The sequence below is a fragment of the Colossoma macropomum genome, unplaced genomic scaffold, assembly GCF_904425465.1.
Source record: "Colossoma macropomum unplaced genomic scaffold, Colossoma_macropomum, whole genome shotgun sequence".
Lineage (NCBI taxonomy): Eukaryota > Metazoa > Chordata > Actinopteri > Characiformes > Serrasalmidae > Colossoma > Colossoma macropomum.
This window is the reverse complement of record NW_023494803.1, coordinates 22,740,947-22,757,019: the sequence shown is the minus strand read 5'-3', so window position 1 is coordinate 22,757,019 and position 16,073 is coordinate 22,740,947. Positions and strand designations below refer to the sequence as shown.

General features: G+C 41.5%; 1 protein-coding gene across 3 annotated transcripts in view; it reads right to left on the bottom strand.

The window, feature by feature from the left end:
- The window catches only part of mideasb (mitotic deacetylase associated SANT domain protein b), a 35,046-nt gene that overhangs the window by 11,587 nt on the left and 7,386 nt on the right, over positions 1 to 16,073 (bottom strand). For all 3 annotated transcript variants that reach the window (XM_036594191.1, XM_036594193.1, XM_036594192.1), the window contains exons 2-7: positions 12,612 to 14,585; positions 6,159 to 6,437; positions 4,498 to 4,849; positions 3,876 to 3,942; positions 2,725 to 2,867; positions 593 to 696 (exon numbers count right to left, since the gene is read on the bottom strand). In XM_036594191.1, coding sequence (XP_036450084.1) covers positions 593 to 696; positions 2,725 to 2,867; positions 3,876 to 3,942; positions 4,498 to 4,849; positions 6,159 to 6,437; positions 12,612 to 14,222 — 2,556 coding nt within the window. In that variant the 5' untranslated portion in view covers positions 14,223 to 14,585. The remainder of the gene's footprint in view (positions 1 to 592; positions 697 to 2,724; positions 2,868 to 3,875; positions 3,943 to 4,497; positions 4,850 to 6,158; positions 6,438 to 12,611; positions 14,586 to 16,073) is intronic.

Genomic DNA, 16,073 nt, shown 5'->3' with positions numbered 1-16,073 from the left:
ACAAACGCAAAAAAATTTGTTGGTATAGACACTGAATTTTCATGCCATTGTAATTCTCCTAATGTAATCAGAAGCGGTCATCAACGCCAGATAGTCCTATACAGTACAAGGACAGCAGGCGTGCAGACTGAAACAGTTTGCAGCTCCAACGCAGAGGCACATGGTCCAGTTGCATTTAGTGTATCTCTGTAATTGACAGCTGGTTGCTATGGCGCCAGAGTGAAAGCTCAGCAGTAATAGGCTGGCCTCTGTGCTGCTGCTGGTTCAGCTGAGTGCACACAGAAAGCAAAGCAATGCACACAATACTACTTACAGACACATGGACACACAGGCTTGAAACACTTTCATCATTCAGTCACTTAAACTTCTTTGCCAAGTGTCATGACTGTGAATGTCTTGGCCAAATTTGATGGAGTCAATTTCAGGGATTTTACCCAACTATGTCTTACATGAGTGCAGAAAAACATGATTTCAAGGGGAAATTTTCTGCCAGTATGAGTCAGTATGATTCATCTGCCATTTTGGCTCTTCTTTTAGGCAGTGCAGTCCACTTGCACAGCACCGGTGTAGCCTTACATCATCTTCCACTCACCATGATGTCACCCTTGCACTCGTAGAGGCAGTGCATGGCCAGCTCCTGATTGGTCCCTCCTCCAAAGAGTGCACTGGAGCAGGCCAGGTGCATGAGGTCATCCACTGCAGACAGAAAGACAGACAGAAACAACATGACAAGGTTACTCAAATAAAAGTATGAATGGACTGACAGCATGTCACTGCTCTGAATAAGAAAACACAATGTTCTTCAGTTTTTTTTTGAAACACTATTCGAAAACATCAGTTGCTCTCAGCATCGCCTGAAATTTTGAAAAAGCTAACTTTTCAAGTAGTTTCGGGTAGGAATGAGCAGCACTGATAAAATTCTACAGTACTCAAAAAAGTACAAGCTAGTAAATTTTCAGGGGATAGTCCTGAGGAGACATAAGACAAGTGAATCAACTTGCATAAGGAAGGACAAATACAGTACTAAACATCACATCAACAGTATTCCTTCCACTGTGAGAAGCTGTTACTGAAAAAGAAAGAAGAAAAAGAAGAACATTGGAAAAGCTAACAAAGCTTCGTATTGCTTGGATAGCGAGAACTAGAAAATGCAACCCACTTCTAAAGCCCTATTTGGATGGGACTAAATTTACATGAGGTCCTGGGGTAATTTCCTCTTTTACAGGTGCTCCTCTGTGATTTTATTTCCATCCAGGTTGCCCACATTGGTTTTTCTCCCTCTTCCCTGCGAAAGTTACAGGCTAAATTACCTACTGTTTTTGACAAATATTCTAGACACCAATTTCTGATTTTTTTTTTTTCTCCAGGAAGATGTCACATTGTGTTGGGAAAAAACGTTTTCTCATCGCTGCTACTCGCTGTATTTTGTATTTTGGCACGCATATTTTTGAATCACAAAACAGTGGATGCTTTGGAAGTCTTTCAACCATTTACTTGGTCTGCAGAGTGGCAGAACATTGTCTCCATCCTCTTATCACTGAGAACGCATTAGCAGGAGGAGAAACAAAAAGTCTATCAAAAAAGTGAAATCTTGCAGGTTGATTGAAGTGGTGATTATAACGGCAGCAACATGCATAAAACATGTTATATTCACATACAGCTACATAATATCATCAAAACATTACTTGACATGAGCAACGTCATCACCTTTTCACGCATGCACATTTACAGCACAATGACATAAGCATGTATGATGCAAACATCCAGGCTCACAGAAATTATGTAATAATTTTACTGCCATCCAGATGCGAGAGTTCCATCACTGAGGACAAGTGTCCATTATTATTATTTTATTATAATTTTTCTTTTTAACAAATGTCTGACTGTATTTAGTGTGTCTTTGCCTTTATTATATAATTTTTTTGTTGTTTTTGTTCTGTGAGCAGTGATATATAGTTTTCTCGCTGTTTTGGACAGTAAATAAATGAATGAGACGTGGTCCATAACTTTTGCACAGTAGAGTGCTGTGATATTTTCCAAATATACACTATATGGCAAAAAGTATGCGGACACCTGACCATCACTCCTGTATGACCTAATCCAAAACCATAAATTGAGATTATTATGGTCATGCATTGTAAATAATTGTAAATAGCTGGCCAGGCTTAGAAGACTAAACTTTGACGATAGCATAAACCTTGACCAACACCTGAACTTAATAATTAGGAGGGGTGTCCACATACTTTTGATCATACTTTTACAAGATACAGTGTATCTTGTAACCACTCTATCAGATTGAATTTAAAGCTTGCACTATTAACTTTGGTACTGGTACTCTACGCCAGACGATTGTTTTGTTTTGTTCTGCTTCTCTCAAAATTCCAGCAACAGGAACCATAGACAATACTGTAAACATTAACCAGACACAAACCACATTTTGCGAAACACTGACACACTGAACCTGATCACAGAATACCGGCACAGAAGACACACTGCCAAGCTGTAACTTTAAGTTTCATTATCAGAAGTTAAAATAATTTTTTGCTTGTCTTATTAAGTTACTGTTTTGGAGAAGAGGTTTTCTCAGAACCATGTGCTATTTCCTCTGTCTGCAATAAACTCCATTTTTCTCTGCAATATCTATAAATCTACAAAGAGTTAGTTATACAACTGCAAAAGTGCAGTAGCAGATGAGTACAGAGTGCTATGTGTGAGTGGGGTTACCTCTCTCCTGCTGCTGGCCTTTGCACTCCAGCTCTGGCAGAGGCGCCCACACCAGCTCAGCCTTGTGTGGGTCGAGTTTCGCGGCCGAGCGCTCCCTCAGCTCAGGAACCTCCGCTTGATACCGCTGCCCAATATTTATCCGCCTGAGGAGAGGGAGAGAGGGAGAGAGGGAGGGAGGGAGGGAGGGAGGGGGAGGGAGAGAGAGAGAGAGAGAGAGAGAGAGGGAGAGAGGGAGAGGGAGAGAGGGAGAGGGAGAGGGAGAGAGAGAGAGAGAGAGAGAGAGAGAGAGAGAGAGAGAGAGAGAGAGAGAGAGAGAGAGAGAAGGTAAATAGAGGACCTTTCACTGGGCCATCATAATAACGTGATAAAAATCTACCAAGAATGATGCAACCTAGTTTGCAACACAGTTATTGACCATATTGACTAGTATTGACAATCACTTCTGCTGTTGATCGGCTAATCACCAAAAAAATTACCAAAAACAAGATTCAAGATTTGGTTGGAATTCTGCTTTTAAACCACAAGACAGAGCCTTTCTATGCTTTGAAGCTGTGGTATTTTAGAGTGAGCAGACTCTGGCCATGGGTAATTTGCACAACATCCAAGTTTGTCAGAGCCACCTGTTCCAAGTCTATGACTGCCAAGGTCGAGGATAAGGAAAAAAATTTTGTTTTATTGTTTTGTTCCAGGATATGCCTTTATCACACTTATGGCAGGTCCAGTGGGAAGAGATGTGGCCATTCATTAGATTTAAACTGCATGTATTGCAACTTCACCATGGTTCTTAGACACAGATGAACCAGCTTGTACCAGTCAGAGATGACATCCCAGCACGGCCTGCTTTGCTGAGCCCGCAATTCCCACCCCAACACTTGCACAAAAAAAAACTACTACTGCAGCCAAGACCAGTGCAGTCACACCATCACCCAAAACTACAAACAAGGATTCAGGCTGAAAGCTGTCTGAATAAGGAAATAAGGAAAGTAGTGTCTGCCATTTAGAAAAAAATTTATATTAACAGCAGAATTAAGTTGATACGACTTTTACAACATGATGTACGATACTGATGTGGGGGATGTGGAGGGTAATTAGAAGTTTAGGCAAAACTGTGGGCGTGCACGCCTGTGTTTATGAGATCGATCAGTACTTACGGCTCAATGCTGACAGGAGTGGCCTCACTCATAGCGGACAGCACAGGAGGAGTAATTTCGGTACTGTCTAAACCCACAACAAAAACAAAATACTCCATTACTTAAAGATAATCATATGCGTCCACACATAATTATCCTCATACGCAAGCTGTTTCTATGAGTGCCTAGCAAATATACATTCATTTACAAGTTTGCAATCACTTGTCATATTAACAAATGCTGTAATTTTGTTCAGCAATAACTCACGCACTGTAGATTGAAATACTACAGGTTTTTTAAGATGCTTAATATTTCAAGTTTTCTTTGAACAACAAGAAGTTATTAAATGATTAATAAAATACAGTGATTATTCACTTACAGTAAGTTCATGATAAGTTCCATTTGAGTTTTAATCAGCACTTAATTTTTTAAAGCTTCCTACAAATTAGATCAAACATATGAAGTTGTGAAGCAGTAGTATCTTAATAGAATTATTAGTTAATAATAATATTTTTTAGCAGTGTAAAAATCAGCAGTGGTATCAGTGACAAATGTTCATATCCCTGTAATCTACACTTAGATATTCGTCAGTGCTTCCTCAGAAGAAGCACAGTAAGAGGAACACAAGTTACGGGACACTTACTGGAGCGTAGGAGGCTGCGGGTGGCTGATTTGGGTGTGGCGGGCGGGGGTAAGCCCTGAGTGCTTGCAGCAGCCGCAGCAGCAGAGAGAAAGGTGGAGAAGTAGAGGCCTGAGCCCTCTCGCACGGGGCTGAGGATGGGGGGAGGGGTGTAGGGCGGCATGGTGAGAGGGTTGTCGGCCAGCCGCACAGGCGAGCGCAAGTGGCTCTGGTAGGGCGTGATACTAGAGTAAACGGGTGGGGCGATGAAGGTTCCCGGCTTGGGTGGCGGGATGAAGAGGGGCTCAGGACGAGGCCGGCGCTTCGACTTGCCCGATTTGCCCTCAGCATCTCCGGCACTATCTGGTCCACCATTCTGGAGTTTGGGACACATACAAAAATAAGGTTGGGGGATTAAAACAGATGACAGTATTTATGGCAGCACTTCCTCTGGATGGCAAAGAAACTGTATAATCTGCCTGATCTGTAAAACACTTGAGTCAAGATCCTCCTATCCCTGAGGAACTGCAGGGGCAGGAAAGGGGAGAAGAAAGAGAGAAAAAAAATGATAGAGAAAAAGAAATTCCCCTGGATTAGGGTACAGAGGATTAGGATACAAGAGGACTGAAAAGCTAACAGTGATGATTCCTAGGGGACTTAATCCAGGTTTTAACAAAGGGGTGGAGTGTGGATAAGAAAGAGATCATGACCAGAGGACCTGGCGCATTGACTCCCAACCCTGCTCCTGGAGTCCTGCTGTGTCACCCCTGGAGTACTTCAAGGTTTCCCTGCTCTAAAATACCTGACCCAGTAATTAGGGTCCAGTTTCCTAAAAGCATCTTAGTACAAAGATGATTCTTAAACGGTAGAGCAAGCATCACACTGAACACTCTCTCTACCAGTTAAGATGATCTTAACACTTAGATGTTTTAACAAGTCCTTAGTGAGCAGGGCTTGAAATGTTTGTCCAAACTCAAAGAGAACCAACTGACTCTTCCCTTTCAGTTTGGTTAAATTCAGACATCATTTCTCAAATGTTTGTCAGGCTCAGATCGGATTCAAATTTTACTTTTGCCATAGTCCGTCTCTTTAATGGATTTTGGCCTTAACGTCATCCTGTTTACATTTTTCTCACTGCTTCATTCTTCCGTCCTACTTTTATCACCTGAAACACTTAATTTGGAACATTGGAGTCACTTGTATTGTTGGCAGCAAGGTCCAGCAAGGTCCACAAGGTCAGCAAGAAAGCAATGCATTAAGTAAAGTTCATCCAAGCAAAAACGTTTGGAATGTTGGTTGAAGGCACAGACTGACACATAAAAGTGGAATTTAAACCTCATCCCTGCTAGCCGATGATAAGGCTATTTTTAATTTTTTTTATGAATGCTTTGAGGACAGCTAGGTAACTGTTGCTAAGTTAACTCAACAGGCACCATCATTAAGAAAGTCTTTTTGAAAGGTTTTGTTCAGTCTCTAGTTGCTTGTTTGCCGGGTTCAGATCTGGTCTGACAAGTATATTGTCAGCCTACAGTTCAGATTTACACCTTGGTCTACATATTGGGTTCAAATCACAATTTCAGTCCTGATTAAAAGCGGGTGCATTAGAGCAGAGAAAGCACAAAATGTGCAGGGCTGGGTACTAGGATTGGGCACCAATAGTGTAGTGGCATAGGAGCCAAACTCACCTGGCCGGAGCTCTCGGACAGAGAGTTGCGAAGTGAGCGTCGGCGTGTGACGATGACAGAGGGTTTGTGGTCAGGGCGGTTGGGGTCATTGGGCCGAAGAGGCCAGCTGGCTGAGAGAGAGGCCTGCTCCTTGTCTGGGGAAGTATCAGTCCGCCGCACTGGCACAGACACGGGAATAACCAGTGGCACAAGACTCTCATCTCGGGCCCGTTTGGCACTCACCCCCTCTATCCCTCGACCAGGCCCTGACGCAGAGGGACTCCAGGGCCTGTGAGGCTCCTATAGGGATACAACACATCAAATGAAATCTAGAGATAAAGACAGGCATATAATACCTAGAAACAATAGTAGGTATGGCTAAAAAAATAGTTTTCCCAAAAATATAAATTACCTTACAGTCATCGCAAATGTTTAGGCACCCTTGGTTAAATGTTTTGTTGATGTTCTAATTGAAAATAACTTAACACATCCTCTCCAGAGAACAAACTTCTGCACATTTTAATTCAGAACTACTGCTTATTTGCTGAATTAACATATTAAAGAATGTGGCAAAAATGTGCAAAAGTTATGACATTTCATATTTTATGTTTTATTTTTTCCTAAAAAATAAACTCAGCAAACAAATAATATTTGCTAAACTCAGCAAACAAATATAAGTTGAGTGCCAAAACTTGCAGACAAAGGCCATGTTTGTTTGTTCCAAATCAACAACACACACAATTTGACTGATTAACACTGTGCCAACTGCATGCCTAAATCTTCACTGACATGATATCTGTGTTATCTGTGTAACAAGGCAAAAAAATGTATGCTCTTTTGCTAAAAACAGTAATAGCATTCACCTTGAGGCCTGAAATGTGTCTGTACTTCTGTCCATTTTTATAGATAAAGTAGGTCATAATCAAGTCTACTTGAGATTACTTAGTAACTTGACACAACTGAGACAAGTGTGTGAATATTTAGGCCTGCAGTTTGTATGATGGCCTGTGAGATTCCATTACTTGTCACACACACACACAAGCAGTTATTCCTTAAATACCCTCTCAAACAATAGGAGCTTTTCAAAAGCTAAATTAACAATCATAAATGGCTAAACAGCATGTCGGCACATTGTGATTCAGGCTGTTCCTCTTCAGGCAGCATATTAAAAGAGCTTCCATTTTTCTGTTTTTGTTATGATTAAGAACAATGAGTTAATGCAGAGCAGCTAACTCCCTACTCTGGCCAGAGACCTTGTACTCAGTAAGTTTACACCATTCAGCCATAGAATTAAAACCACCTCCTTGTATCTACATAACTGTCCATTTTTATCAGTTGCACTTACCATATAGGTGCACTTTCACCCTGTTCTTTAATGGTCAGGACCCCCACAGGTCCACCACAGAGCAGGTTTTATTTGAGTAGTGAATCGTTCTCAGCACTACAGTGACACTGACATGCTGGTAGTGTATGCTAACCACACACTAGAAGACTCTGAAAAGACTTTTGAAAGACTGAAGTCTGACACCTCACATTTAAAGACAGTCAGTTTTTAGTCACAGATTATGATTTTGCAAAGACTGGGGATCCTGCAGGGTCACTATTTGCACAACTACAACTAGAGTTTTGAGATTATTTCCCATCATGCATCATGATGGAAATTTACAAAAAGAGGAACACTTTTCCTTCCTCACACCATAGTGGTACAAATGGGAAGATATGTTGGCTGGCCATGTAAAGATCTGGGGCTTAGCCCAGTTTACTGTAGAACTGTGTATTCTGGCAGATCATCACCCAGAATTTTTTAAATTAACCAGTAAAATGTGCAGTTATTTTTTTAATTTATATAAAGATTTACACATCAACAAAACATGCAGTGATTCAGCATAAAGTATATGAACTAAAAAAACAAACAAAATAAGAAATCACTGTAACAGAAAGCAAAAAAAGGAAAAAACAACACTTCGTATACACACACTCAGTAATCCGATCATAATCGAATTTCTGCAGTTATCCGATTATACAAATGGTCATGTAAACACCATAGTCTGATCTAGAAATCTGATTAAGAAATCTGATAAAGAGAGCTGGATTTAATCAGATTTCTCAGTGAATGTATACTCGTACTCTGATTTCTATCGGATTTCTCAGTCTGCAAATGCGCGAGAACAGACTGTGGATGTCGCAAGATGGCAGCAAAACACTTTTGGAAAGGTGCTGAAACCAAACACAAAATAAAGGATTTAAATATTCATTATCTTCTACATGATATATGTGCATATTTTCAGGTAAAGTGGTGCAATGTTAAAAAAAAAAAAGCTGTAGCATGAAGTTTGAGTTTTATGTTATGTTTACGTCACGTCTTCTTCTGTGAGTTTATTGGCTGGTTGCAAAGCAGAAATCTGATTACTGCCTGACTCATGTAGACCCGGAGTTTCACATTATCTGATTACTCAAGAGCATGTAAACGTGTTGGATTGGATTACTGACAAAATCAGATTTTCTGCAGTTATCGGATTATTAAGTGCATGTAAACGCACTCTTTGAGGAGGACTTTAAGAACGGTATTATTGATGTTTCTTTAACAATGCCATTCTTAAAGTCCTCTGCACTTTTCCTTACATTACTGCTGCATCCTCAGTGAACCTCAAATATTAAAACAATCAGTTTACATTTTTAGGTTAATATGATTTTTGTTTTAAAGTGTGGCAGATATGCCTTTTTTACAAAAATGTCAGGCACTCACACATGCATTGTCTCCCTTGCACTCTTCTCTTTCACTATCTCTCTCTCTCTCTCTCACGCCATGCACATGCGCTCGCTTGCTCTCACGCACGCCACGTTACTATTTGCATCAGCCAAGACTTAAAACTTGTGATAATATTAAAGACGGTTGATTTTACCGCAATCTCAGGATGAGGAAAAAAAAAAACATAAGACAGCCATCCTGACCACCTTTCACTAAACGATTGAGATGAACTCTAGCAAGACTCATGATTTTATTCTGACATTGCAAACTTCTCTGCGACAGTGAAACTGCTAGAAAAGTTGTTTGGTGTAAGGTCACATTAGTGTGTGTTGCGCTGGTATGAGTGGATCAGACACAGCAGTGCTACTGGACTTTTTAAACACCTCAGTGTCACTGTTGGACTGAGAATAGTCCACCAAACAAAAATATCCAGCCTACAACATCCTGTGGGCAGCGTCCTGTGACCACTGATGAATGGGTAAAAGATGACTAACACAAACTGTGCCATCGCTTCTGACTTTGCATCTACAAGGTGGACCAACAAGGTAGGAGTGTCTAATAAGGTGGAAAATGAGTGGAAACTCTAGCAGCACTGCTATGTCTGAACCACTTGTACCAGCACAACACAAACTAACACACCACCACCACATCAGTGTCATTGCAGTGCATCATTGAAGAACAGGGTAAAGGGGGCTAACAATGTATGCAGAGAAACTACAGTCTGTAATAAGAGAACTACAAAGTCAACCTATGTTGTAAACAAGCTGACAGAATGGACAATAAATCTATAAACAAAAAAGTGGTGTAAATGTTGTGGCTGATTAATGTAGATCAGGTCAGGAAGTAAGAAATGCATTTAAAGACCAAGCAGACACAGCTGAACAGTTTCAAGTGTTTGCACTCACTCTTCAAGGAGAACTATTTTGCTCAAAAGTCAAAGGCAGGCACTACGCATGCATAGACATGCTATTGTAATTTGTGTCAACAAAATGTTGAAACAAAGGCATGTAACCACAGGATAAGATCTCAGGCTAATAAACTCAAGTTTTATTGTGGTTATGTTTGTTGACAGAAATGCCATTTCCGTCTCTGCTTGTTACACAACGTACACACTTTTTCCCTCAGCTAAGAGTATCAGCACAAGTGAACTTGCTCTGCATTGATTTCTCAATGTTCGCCAATTTCTAAATCCTCTTCTTTTCAATATGAGTCCAAGAAACAGAGCAAACCCTTCTATGAAAGCCCCATTTCCTGTCTTGTACAGACATTTCCTTTTTCTCCTGAGTAACCAGACCAGGCGTGAGAACGTTTAGCACACAGAGTGTATGAGCCACATGGATAGGCTCCTGTCTAGTTTCATTTCACTGCAGAAACAAAGCCCTCAAAAAATTCCATTAGGTTACCACATGCCCATGAGTTGTAAAAACAGACACATAGATGAAGAAATTAAAGTTCATAGATTAATCTGAACGGCTTTGCCGCCTTAGTAGTAGCGTCCGCAGTAGCATTTGACCCACCCGGTGGCCTTGGCAACAGCTTAGTCCACACGCACTCAGGGAGGAAGGACATGCAAAAGCCTGCTGTCTACCCTTAAGTATTTTTTACCTACTAAAACATAAGTAAGTGTGGGCAGCTACAGTTGCTACAAAGGTTAGCATAGCTTGAGTTTTTTAGACTGTGCTCTAAGGGCCACTCACGCAGTGCCTCAATCAGCAGCACATGTACCCACACACCCACCCCATCTATTGTTATTAGCATGTTTTTTGTGCTAAGCTGTTGACCCCCTACAACAACAGAGGCTTATGTAATACAAAAGGAACAGAGAACAGGTGGCAGAAAATATAAACAAAAAATCCAAGTATTAGTGATAACAGTGGCATGAATCTGATTTTCTCTTTAGTCATAAAAAGAATAAACATACCTAAGCTGACACATCAGTAACATTTTTAGCCCTAGGAACCAACTACATTTATAAATCACACTCTAAAAGAAATTAATCAGAAAATGATATGCTACATCTCAATATAGAAAAAATAATGTTCTGGCATATTCATTTGCGCACATCTTATTTGTTGCTGTGACTATTCATCACTTTTGTTTTACTTCTATGAAAATTTTTATCAGTTTAATCCTTACATTCTACGCACAGCTAAGCTACAGAGAACTAAAGCACTTCTATGCGAAAAGAAGCTAGTTCTTCAGAAGCAGGATAGACTCTCACCACTTAAAGTGGAATTCTTGCATAATTGAATGGTTAAAATGTAAACAGTCATTCAAAGTGGTATGATGTGAAATGCTCCACTCTATAGATATTTACTGAGACGGACATGTTCACAGCAGTGGTGATAGGAACCAGACATCCAAAGCGTTTAATCCCTCTCAAAGCTACCTCACAGACAGGAAACAGAAAGGTATTACATAAAATGGTTAATAAGCCACAGCCATTTAATTTTTTTTTTTCACGATTTTGGCCTAAAATATATCTTTTTAATACCTTCATGTCAGAGAGGTACATGCAGGGTATTGTATGGCCAAAATGTCCCCCAAAAACCTTATTTTTTCAGATTTACTACTATTTATAAAACACAGAAGATACATGTAGGTTCACTGGAGGTTTTGGATAGTAAATAAAATGAATATATTTGCACTGTAGACATCACCTCCACTGTATAGAAATGAGAAAGGTTTCTCTACATTTAACCACCCTACATCAAACCACTCTGAATGACAGATGTTTACATCTGAACAATAGAACTTTGCAGACATTTTTAAACATTGGTGGAATTCCCCTTTGAGAGCTGAACACACTTTCCTAGTTTACTGAATTTAAATATATAAAACAATTAGGCTGCACTTGTTTAGTCACTAAATGTTTCTGTAACCATTCTCAAATGAACCACACATTTCATTCATCCACTCATCGCAATGATTTGGGGCAATTTATAGCCTATTTATTTAAGTGTATAAAGTCAGGGAGTTCTGAATTAACCTACCACAACCAAACACAGCGCCAACCCCACCCTGAACTTAAGAGTGACCAACCTCAAAGCCAATGCAGGCATGTCCTACAAAAATATGCACTCCAATTTAAACAAGCCTTGTGCATCCCTATAAAGCTTTCAGTCATATCTTCAGAAGGACCTAGTTGGTAGTACACACAGTTGGTGAAACGTTAAATAAAATAAGGGGTCATGAATTAAAAAAATGTGCCAAAATGTTGAATCGTATCTTTAAATTACAATTTATCTCTAAGTTACACCCAGTGCTGACGCTCATATGTCAACAACATGTGAGTGAGAACAGCAGAGTGCAGGCCTAATGCAGACTGGTGGACTGAAGACGAAGCACAGTAACTAGTATTCGCAGATGAAGTGTCAGCCACCGTGGCAGTGGTTTAGACTGACTGCTCATGTGAGTTGTGACGGCAGCAGGTGGCACATGCCCTTTTCTTTTAGAGCAGCCAGCTACTGTAGAGTAGTGAAACCTGTAGAACCAGTAGGCCTTTCAGAATGGTTTCAACACACGCTCTTGAGAACTAAAGTGATTGTGCAGTTTCTCTCACAAGTAATTCAGGTCTTACTCTAAGCTCTTAATAACACAATTATCAGTGTCTGCAGCATGTATGAAGAGTACCATCCATTACAAATTGATTATGCCTCCATTACACTGTAGCATAAGAACCAGAGTAAAGTTGGTCTAAAGTGTCAAGTGTCTGATGAACTTACCTTCACAGTGTGTGAGGGTAGGGATTCCATCTCAGAGGCCTTCTGAGCCAGGGTCTCAAGGTTGACCTCTTGAGACACCCTCCTCTTTCGCCGTGTGCTCTGGATGACCCCTGTAGGGGCAGCTCGAATGCCTTGCTTTGCTGCAGCCTCCCCTGCTTCAGGGGCTCCATTGTGAGAGCCTTGTGTCTGGTGGTCAGCAGGCATGAGGAAGGGGTTCTCTGAAGGTCCACCTCCCTCTTTGGAGAGGCGTCGTGATCTCCTGGGCCCAGGTTGCGGCTGCGTCTCAGTAGATGACTGAGAAACCGCAGACAGGCGCTGGGGGTCAAGGTCCTGGACCAGAGTCGATGGAGGTTCAGGTGTATCCTGGGATTGTTCCGTCATTTGAGGCTGCTCAGTCTGCACGGGTGCATGTGGCTGTTGACCACTGGAGTAATTTTCCACTACTTGCTGATTCTGTTGTAGCTTCTGCATTTCAGCTTTTTGCTGCTTTTGCAATTGCAGCTGTTGCGCTTGCTGCTGCTGTTGAGCTTGCTGCAGGTGCTGCTGCGCTTGCTGTTGCTGTAGTGGCTGTACTTGCTGTTGCATTTGAATCTGTTGCTGCATTTGTTGAGACTGCTGTGCTTGCTGTTGCGACTGCTGTACTTGCTGTTGCGACTGCTGCTGATGTTGCAGTATTTGTTGCGCTGGGTGTGCTTGCTGCTGCTGCTGCAGCTGCAGCTGTTGTTGAAGCTGTTGCTGAAGCTGCTGCTGAAGCTGCTGCTGTTGTTGCTTCTGGAGCATCAGTCTCTGGATCTGCTGCTGTTGCTGAAGTTGCTGCTGTTGCTCCTGTTGCTGCAACTGCTGAATCTGATGCTGGGCATTCGTCTGGGTACCATAGTTCAAATTTGGCAAGGTTCTATTCCCCTGGAATACTTGATAGTAACCTAAGTTTTGCTTGGGCTGACCAAAAGCTAGCTGAAAGGGCTGAAGCACTGATGTGTTCCCAGGGTTGGATGTCACATGTTGCTGGGGATTTAAGACTCCAGGCTTGTGGCTCTGCTGAAAAGCCTGCTGCTGTTGCTGCTGCTCCCAGTCCAGACCCCTGTTGGTTTTAGGAGCATCTCTAAAGGCTTCACCTGCATTGGTTGCCTGCTGTTGCTTTTCTGGTATCCTAATGGAAGACGACTGCTGCTGTGGCATCGCCATGCTTTCATGAATCTGTTTCGCAAAACCAGCCTGAGTTCCCAGGTATGTGTGAAAATTTGGCCAATTTGCCATGGCGACACCCTGGGACCAAGCCCCAGGCCTCTCTTGAGGCTGCTGGGGAGGGTCCTGGTGCGACCACTTCATGGGCATAGTCTGCTGGTAATGCCCACGGTTCTGATTTCCCTTTTCCGGGCTGAAAATGACAGAATTGAGGTACATGTGTGGCGCCTCTGCATTGGAGCTTTCTACAGTCCCAGCCTCGCTGTGGCTTTGCTCTGAGGGAGGGGCCCCCAGGCCATAGTATGAACCCTCTGCGTGCTGAGAGGCCTCTTTCATGGCAACAGCCTGTTCGTTAAAGAAAGTGATGCGCTTGCCTGTCCTCTTTGTGTTGGGTTTCTGTTGAGGTGGCAAACTCATGGCTATCATGAATAAGGATGCTGAAAGAGGGCTGGAGTGTACTTGTGACGGGGCAAGAAGAGTTCAGATCCCCAAACCACACAGAGCTCTCTCCAGTGGGATGAAACGTCTGTGTCCCTCTTTACTCGCAAATGTATCAACAAGTTTTAAAGAATCTGTGGTCATCCAAATCTGCTTAGCATAGTTGGAATGGAAGTTAGCTTTAAAACACAAAACTGCAGCATCCCATTTGCTGAAATCACAGTATCACAGTATGACAGACACGCAAACATGTCTATTAGCTTTGCACCAAGTCTTCTCCTGCTCCAAGGATATCAACAGAAACTGAGGCGCCTGGAGCTTGCCTTGTGTCGCACATTCATGGGTGACAACCTGAGAAGAGAGTGGTCAAAAACATTTTGGTCAGCTTTGAGTGGAAGTACTTAGGACACAGCGGGACTCCAATTGAAATGCCTGTCTCAGCTTTTTCATGAATAGAGACCCTGTGAAAGGGTTTGAGTGCATTTAAGGTGTGGTGCTTCAGTGCTGTCATTAGGAGCTTGGCTTACGTGCTAAAGGTGTTCAGGTTCAGGTTATGTTGTTTGTAAATCTCCATTGCAGTGCACACACACAGAAAGACACTCTCACATCTCACACTCATTTCAGAAAACCACCAATAATACCACATTGTGAGTCACAGCAGGAAATGTGAGAAAGCTATCAACTGTGAGTTTGGAAAAGTGTGCATTTACAAATGAACAATTATTTATGATGGGGCGATGAGAGAGAAAGAGAGAGAGTGAGAGAGAAAACTTTCAATTTTCAGTCAATAATGAAACTCAGCTACAGATTTCAGTATAATAATGCTGTTTCATAAATACTCAATCACCCAAACATAACAAACATTAACATTCAACAATTTCTATTTTCACATGTTAATATGGGCTGCAACTCTATTAGTTTATACTATACTGCGCTGTCATTGTTGAACATTACAAAATAACAAACAGAATGTTCAAAAAAAAAATATGGGTTGCAACTGCAATGGCCTCAAGACAATTTACACTTTCATAGATTAACATTTGTCAGCAGTAAAACACTTCTCCATGGAAACTATTCTGTGGTTATATCACCTCTGCTCTCTGCTAAGCACTGACAAAATAAAGCCATAGGCTCTCACATTATGTTGGGACGTAAGGAGAGACAGGTTTGAGATGTTAAAAATCTAAATCATTCAGGTGCTGCAGTTAAGGCTCCAGAGCAGGGACACCATGTCCCATTTCAATTATTTATAATGAGACTTGTGACGGCCTGAAAAAAAAAAGCTTTAATAGCTTGCCTTTACCAGCCAGCTTTCAGTTCGCAGACAGATGGTTCCTCTTCCTCAATTGCAATACGTGACTTTAAAAATCAACGCCATAAGTAACTTAAGAACAACCTCCTGCAATCAGTTTTCTACGCAATCAGTACTCCAGTACATGCAATCAGTACTGAAAACAGTACTCAGGGTTATTCACAAGTGCACTACTTGGCTGCAGATTGAGGCCACACTAAGAATCCTGTCTTCTACTGAACAGATTTGTTACATGTTATCACCAAGTGCATTGGTTTGAAGCTTGCACAACAGAAAATACATCGCTTCCAATGACTGATCTGCAACAACAGCAGTTAGAGCTTGTATGCATGTCTTGCAAGTGTAATAATATGACCAGTGAATGTCCAAAGGACAAAAGTGCACATACACTAGCCTATATGTCCAAAGGTTTGTAGACATCTCTTCATTTAACATTTCTTCTGAAGTGAAGAATATTAATCAGGACTTTGGCCCCTTTTACTGCAGTAACAGTCTCTTCTTTTCTGAGAAGGCTACACTAGATGTTG